At 42.3% G+C, this 7,675-nt stretch overlaps 1 protein-coding gene across 1 annotated transcript in view; it reads left to right on the top strand.

Moving 5' to 3' along the window:
• Positions 1-7,675, top strand: part of ACSL1 (acyl-CoA synthetase long chain family member 1) — a 57,934-nt gene that overhangs the window by 14,458 nt on the left and 35,801 nt on the right. Inside the window, exon 2 of the mRNA XM_007940869.2 lies at positions 6,348-6,462. Coding sequence (XP_007939060.1) covers positions 6,348-6,462 — 115 coding nt within the window. The remainder of the gene's footprint in view (positions 1-6,347; positions 6,463-7,675) is intronic.

Consider the following 7,675-nt stretch of genomic DNA (forward strand, 5'->3'; position numbering starts at 1 on the left):
ACTGACAGACAAGTTTGTCCTGCTGCTGGAGACCTCTCATGTCACCCCCACCTGGCTGACTGTTCCTCTGTCTGGCTTCCTGGCTTTTAATCCCCTTTTTCCTGCTCTTCTGGCCTGCTTCTTTGGGCGTCCCTGAGTTGTCTCTCCTCACCTGTATCCCTGGGGCTGACTGCCCTTCTGTCTGGGTTCAGGGCTTTTATCCCCTTTCTCCTGCTCTTCCGGCCTGCTACTCTGGTGTCCCTGCATTGTCTCTCCTCACCCGTAACCCTGGGGTGACTGCTCTTCTGTCCGGGTTCAAGGCTTTTATCGCCTTTCTCCTGCTCTTCCGGTCTGCTACTCTGGGTGGCCTGAGTTTCCCCTCCTCACCTAATCCCTTTGGCTGATGGCTCTTCTGTCCAGGTTCAAGGCTTTTATCCCCTTCCCTGCTCTTCCGGCCTGCTACTCTGGCGTCCCTGCGTTGTCTCTCCTCACCTGTAAGCCTGGGGCTCAAGGCTTTTACCCCTTCCCTGCTCTTCCGGCCTGCTACTCTGGCGTCCCTGTATTGTCTCTCCTCACCTATAAGCCTGGGGCTCAAGGCTTTTATCCCCTTCCTTGCTCTTCCCGACATTGTATATAGCATGGGGCAAATCTGCTGCAAGGGACCACTTTAAAGTGTTAAAGAGCAAAGCATGTCACTTTGAAGATTAAGGTATAATCCAAACTGAAGACTGTCGTCTCTGATATTCATCGGTAAGTGCTTCAAGCCATCCTTCACTTTCAGCAAGCAAGGTTGTGTCATCTGTATGTTGCAGGTTGTTAATGAGTTGTCCTCTAATCCTGATACTGTGTTGTTTTTCATGTAGTCCAGCTGTTCATACTATTTTCTCAGCAAAAAAGATTGAATAAGTGTGGTGAAAGTATCTGGCCTGACCCACTCCCTTCCTGATTTTGAACCATGCAGTATCCCTTTGTTCTGTTCAAACAACAACCTCTTGGTCTATGTACAGGTTCCTCATGAGCACAATCAAGTGTTCTAGAATTCCCATTGTTTGCAATGTTATCCATAATTTGTTATGATCCACACAGTCAAATGCCTGTGCATGGTCAATAAACCACAGGTAAACATTTTTCTAGTATTTGCTTTCAGTCAAGATCCATCTGACATCAGCAATGATGTCACTTATACACATCAAAAATAATGACTTTTCAGGGGAATATGTGATCATTTCACAGAGCAACAAATTTCAAAGCACTGATCTTGTTGCTTAGCGTTCCTGCCCCCAATATATTCAATCTCCCTGTTGAAAGTAGAGTATGCCCTACAACTAAGTAGCAGTGTAACTTTTTTTCCAATTTCACTTGTGTTTCAGTGTTCTTTTTTTTTTTTTGGCATAGATGCTATTTACTACTTAATCTTCAAGCTTTTGCTAATTAGACTTAGTTGAATAATAATATCTTGTGCTCAGGTTGGTTTATCAAGATAATTTCTTTCATTGGGATACAATTCACTTAATTTACTTTGATTTGGCTGTTTTATTTCCATGTTTCTCAAAGTCCGGAAGAGTACATGCCACAGAAAGATTGACCTAGTCAAAGAATTATATAGCCGAACATTTTGTTGTAAATACTACTGTACAGTGGTGATTGACCTAATAATCAGGGAGTTGAAAGATTATCTGAAAGGGATGTGGTCTCCATATATATCCAAAGCTACACTTAATCTCTTCTTAGACAGTCCCCAACCCCATCTTCTATTTTTGTTAAAATGGAACCTCTCTCTTCTTGGCCCTCTCATTCTCCCTTCCTCTTCTACACCCAGTCCCTTGCCAGATCCCGTTCATTAATGCTGTAGTATTTCCAGTATCGCTGATTTCCTCTTTCCCCCAGCTGTTGCCTTATCCAGGCCCATTTATGTTGGTTTCTCTTTGATTTCTTCCCCTCCATCCAAATCTGCTCCTTGTAGGTTTCTTTTTAAATCATTACCCAGGTATTCACCACTTTCCCTCTTCTGATTCTTAATGTTTTTAGCACAGTGATTCTCAAATTTGAATGTGCACCAGAATCATCCGAAGGAAGAGACAGGCATCGCTGAGTTTTGTACCACCAGGGTTTAAAATCTAGATGAGTGTGTGTCAGGGTTGTATCTCTTCACCATACTTATTCAATCTGTATACTGAGCAAATAATCCAAGAAGCTGGAGTATGTGAAGAAGAACAATTCATCAGGATTGGAAGAAGACTCATTAACAACCATTGATATGCAGATGACACAACCTTGCTTGCTGAAATTGAAGATGACTTGAAGTGCTTGTTTTCAGTGGATTATGGATTACACCTCAACATAAAAAAAAAAAAAAAGATTGACATTTTCAGGGATTTCATTTTACTTGGCTCCACATTCAACACCCATGGAAGCAGCAGTCAAGAAATCAGTTGTTGTATTATTGCACTGGGAAAATCTGCTGCAAAAGACCTCTTGAAAAGAAGAATGAAGAAAATCTTTGGCATCTGTGACCAGGAGGCAGGTGTTGCCTCTTCACTGTGCATACCTCTTACTTTTCCCCTTCCCTTTCTCCCTATTCTCTGTCATTCTTTCCCTCTCCCCTTTTATCTTTTCTTCAAGGCTCTTCTTAGCCTTGAAGTCCTGGGTCTTTTTGGTGGTTCCCTAAGCTGAAGAAGCTTCTAATCCTTACTATTCCAAACCAAATCAAACCAAACTCACTGCCATTGAGTCAATTCTGACTCAGTGACCCTTATTGGGTTCCCTGGCCATAAATATTTATTGAAGCATATTGCCTCATCTTTCTTCTGTGGAGCGGCTGGTAGATTTGAACCACCAACCTTGGGGTCAGTAGCCTAATGCCTGAAGCACACACTATCAGAGCTTCTTGATCCTTACTAACAGACAAAAAACAAACAAATTCACTGCCGTGAAACCCAACTCATAGCGACCCCTCCTTGGGTTTCTGAGATGGTATCACTACGGAAGTAGATTGCCCAACCTTCCTTGGAAGTAGATTGGCCAACCTTCCTTCCGAGGAGTGGCTGGTGGGTGTAAACCGCCAGCCTTCTGGTTAGCAGTCAAATGCCTTAGGCACTATGCTTCCAGAACTCCTTGATCCTTACTATAAGAGACAAAATTGCTTCTGAAGTTTAGTCTTGAGTTTTTGTTGGAGTAAAGAGACAGGCTAAGAAGGACTTGTATCATAGTAGGGAATTTATAGGGTGTCTGAGTAATATCCTACACCTTGATATTTTATAGGAAAGTTCCTGCATAACTGAAAATAACCCTGGAAGTAGACACATGGTATCCCCATTTCATAGAAAACAGACTCAAAGATTAAGGGATAATAATGCATAATACAGTAGTGAAGAGATTTTTCTACTTTTATGCACATAAGGAATAACTTCTTTGCTTTATAAAGTAGTATGTTATAGTTAATAATTATGATTTGAATCTATAGGTTTTAGAAGGTTTCTAAGGTAGAGACGGTTGTATCATGATTAGAATATGTGACTGGTGATACTTACTCCAGAAAACTATTAGGAATTTTAGATCTGGAGTTAAATAAAAAAAATAACACACAGTAGATATTTAAATAGCGTGTATAAATGTATAAGCACAGAAAACAGATCTGGAATAAACATACCAGACTGTTAATAGTGGTTAGTCATTTTTTCCTTAATATATTTTTGTACCATTTAAATTAAAAAAAAAAAAAACATAAAAGCCATCGAGTCAGGTCCACCTCATAGCAACCCTGTGTGCAACAGGATGAAACACTTCCCACTCATGGCCATCATCACAAGCCTTCTACTACTTGAGCCCATTTTTGCAGCCACTGTGTTGCATCTTGTTGATGATCTTCCCCTTTTTCGCTGACCCTCTGCTCTACCAAGCATGATATTCTTTTCCAGGGAATGGTCCCTTCTGATAACATAACCAAGGTAGGTGAGACAAAGACTGGCCATTCTCATTTCTGGAACATTCTGGCTGCACTTTTCCAGAACAGATTTGTTCATTCTTCTGGGAATCCATGGTATTTTGGGTATTCATCGCCAACAGCACGATTCAAAGGCATCAACTCTTCTTCGATCTTCCTTATTCATTGTCCAGCTCTCACATGCATATGAGGCAATGGAAAATACCATAGCTTGGGTCAGGTGCACCTTAGTTTTCAAAGTGACCTTTGTTCTTCAACACTTTAAAGAGGTGTTTTGCAGCAGATTTGTCAAGTGCAATATGATGTCTGATTTCTTGACTACTGCTTCCATTAGTGTTGATTGTGGACCCAAGTAACATGAAATACCTGACAACTTCAATTTTTTTCTCCATTTATTGTGATGTTGCTTATTGGTCCAGTTGTGAGGATTCATTTTTTCAGAAGTGGATGGCCCTGTTCTTCCCAGTTTTTCTTAGTCTGGAAGCTCTGCTAAAACCTGTCCACCATGGGTGACTCTGCTTGTGTTTGAAATACCAGTGGCATAGCCTCCAGCCTCAAAACAACTTGCAAGCCACCACAGTATGACAAACTGAAAGACTAGTGGTAGAAATTATAACTTAGGGGAAACAAAAGGAAAGAGAGCTTGTAGGAGGAAGAATGAAGAATCTTAATATTAAAAAAAAGAAAGTAGAGAATCTGTCAAAACTGATCTGTCAGACATTGCCTTACAAAGATTTCCTTATTGATTCTTCCCTGGAATATATCCCAGTTCCCCATCATCTCCGCCTACCCAAACTACCCACTCTTTGAGACCTACTCTTTGAATGCCCCCTTCTTCACGAAGTCTTTTCCTACTTACTTTCTTCAAATCCCAGGCTGGAAATTCTCTCTCCCATTTTTGAACCATCCTCTTGTGGTACCACAAGTCTTTATACTGTTTTCTAATTTCCTTCAAGAAGGTGTATTCTGATCATCACAGATGTGAAGGTTCCTCTCTGAAATTAAAAAAAAAAAAATTGCAGGGCTAACATCATTGTAGTCGAATTTTCAGTTATCAGTCTGTAAAGAATGCTGAGGTTCCTATGAATATCTGGAACCCTTGCAGTATCTCTGTAGCCCCAGAGGGCTCAGCAGCTGACAGGTTGAGAACTACTACCTCTAACATTGCTTGTGCTACTGTGTGAGGATAGAAACTGTCTTCGTATCTATGACTACATGTGTCTTAGATACGAAGACAGTTTCTATCCTCACACAGTAGCACAAGCAAACTGTCTTCATATCTATGACTACATGTGTCTTTCAGAAGGAAGGTTGGGCAATCCTACTTCCGTAATGATACTGCCTCGGAAACCCAAGGAGGGGTCGCTATGAGTCAGGGCCGACTCGACGGCAAACAACAACAACACATGTGTCTTGTACATAGCAGCCAACAAATAGTACTTACTAAGTCAATACATGAAGATAACCTACAGAAGAGTGTGAGGTGGTACATATCTGCATACTTATGGGGGCTGCAAATCAAGCTAGTAAAGATGTGTCTCTTTCCACCAATACACTTTGTAGTCAGTAATTTTAACTATTAAATACTGTATGAGAAACTGACTTCCCAACAGATTGTATTGCAGTTGGCAGAGAGGTAAAACAATGGAAATAATATGGAAGAGATACAGGGAAGATTGGGAGCAGTGGTGGTTCAGTGGTAGGTAGAATTCTCACCTCCCACGTGAGAGACCCAGGTTTGATTCCCAGCCAGCGCACCTCAGGCACAGCCCCCACTTGTCTGTTGGTGGAGGCTTACTTATTGCTGTGATACTGAACAGGTTTCAGTGAAGCTTCCAGACCAAGGTGGAATAGGAGGAAACGGCTAGTGATCTACTTCGGGAAATCAGCCAGTAGCAACCCCGTGGATCAAAACAGTCGTTCCTTGTGGTGGCCATGAGTGGGGTGCTTTCTCAGCAACGGCTGGCAAGAACAACAGCATCATGGAAATAAGGCTGAATAGAGTGTCATTTCCGTAAAAGCTAAATAAAATCGGCCCTCTGAGATGTTGATATCAGGGGTTGGAGCGTGATCGCAGTGTGTGTAGTGGTGACAGGTTTCCAGTTTCTCTCCTGCTCTCTTTCCTCTTCTCTGGCAGGACTGGAGTTTGTAAGACTATGTACCCTTCTCTCCCCCACTCCCAGTTGTTCCTTTTCCCCAAGTGTCCTTTAGACAGCCATTCCTCTTAGCCCTGCTTCTTTCCAGGTGAGTGATCGATTATATTACCACATCAGCAAACTCTGGTCTTCAGTCACTGAATGATGACTCCCTGAGCAGCTGCCCTGCACAAGCTTGCTGAGGGAGTGTGGAGACTCCATTGAGGCACACAGGCTGGGTTTATTAATTCTTCCTTCTAAAACGTACCTCTGTTTTTCTTTTTCAATAGGGTAGTGATGGTGCCCGAAGATCCGCGCTACTTGATAGTGATGAGCCCTTGGTATATTTCTATGATGATGTCAGAACATTATATGAAATCTTCCAGAGGGGTATACAGGTGTCAAGTAAGCATTTTCCTGAATTTGTGTGACTAACGCTTCATATTTTTCGTTAAGAAAGAAATAGAAAACATATAATTGTCATTAAGAAAGGCAGATTTCCTCAAGTCTTTTGGTAGCTCAGTGCCTAAAGCATTTGACTGCTAACCACAAGTTTGGCGGTTCAAACCCACCAGCCAATCCATGGAAGGATGATGGGGCAGTCTACTTCCATAAAGATTTACTGCCTCAGAAACCCAGTGGGAGTCACTATGAGTCAGAATCGATTCTATGGCAGTGGGTTTTTTGATTGCCTACTTAGTATCATTTAAGTCTCCCTGTCTCCTTCCTTAACATTTCCAAAGTGAGTCCCAAAGCACAGTAGGCCCTCTAGGTATTCCCTGGAGAGAGAGTTCTGTAATTAAATAAGTTTTCAGCATCTCCTGTGTTCAGTGGAGAGTCGTGTGTACATTAGCTCATTATGGGCTCTGACATTTCCTGCAGTAAAGAGTCACTGTTTAATTGGGCCCAGTCCAGCATTTTTCATACTCACTTGACCATGAAACTTATATTTTGAGGAATAAATGCTGACATCCCCAGAAAGTAGCATTCCACCAGACACTTTTGGAAATGTTGGCTCATAGATTACACTTAATTACTAACCGTGGCACAAGGGACCCCTTGTAATCTGGCACCTGCCTTCTTTTCCAGCCTTCCTCCCTTCCAGGCCTTTCTGTAGTTACACTGAACTTCTTGCAAAGATACAACCCCTGCCTTCTCACAGTCCTAAGCATCTGTTCACTTTCGCCTCCTGAACATAAAGCCTCTTCTTCCTATCTAGCCAGGGTAGTTGATGTCTCTTACTTATCTTTTACACCTGTATCACATTTTACCTTTTCTTTAAAGCCTTCCTAGTCTATTGTTTTCATCCCCACCTTCAAGTAAGGTATCTTATGTTGTTTTCCTCCCAACATCTTACACCTACCTCTTTAATAGCATCTTGATGTATAGAGGTGTTTACCTGCCATTCTGCCCCACCAGCACCTTCACAGTGCCTGGCACACAGTAGCTGCCCCATTAAAGTATCCTCAGTGAAGGGAAGAGCAGGCCGGAAGAGCAGGGAAGAGCAGGGAAGGGGATAAAAGCTTTGAGCCCCAGGCTTACAGGCGAGGAGAGACAACGCAGGGACGCCAGAGTAGCAGGCCGGAAGAGCAGGAGAAAGGGGATTAAAAGCCAGGAA

This window comes from Orycteropus afer, unplaced genomic scaffold (genome assembly GCF_000298275.1).
Source record: "Orycteropus afer afer isolate SDZICR_OR568_19922 unplaced genomic scaffold, OryAfe1.0 scaffold00073, whole genome shotgun sequence".
In the NCBI taxonomy this organism is placed as follows: domain Eukaryota; kingdom Metazoa; phylum Chordata; class Mammalia; order Tubulidentata; family Orycteropodidae; genus Orycteropus; species Orycteropus afer.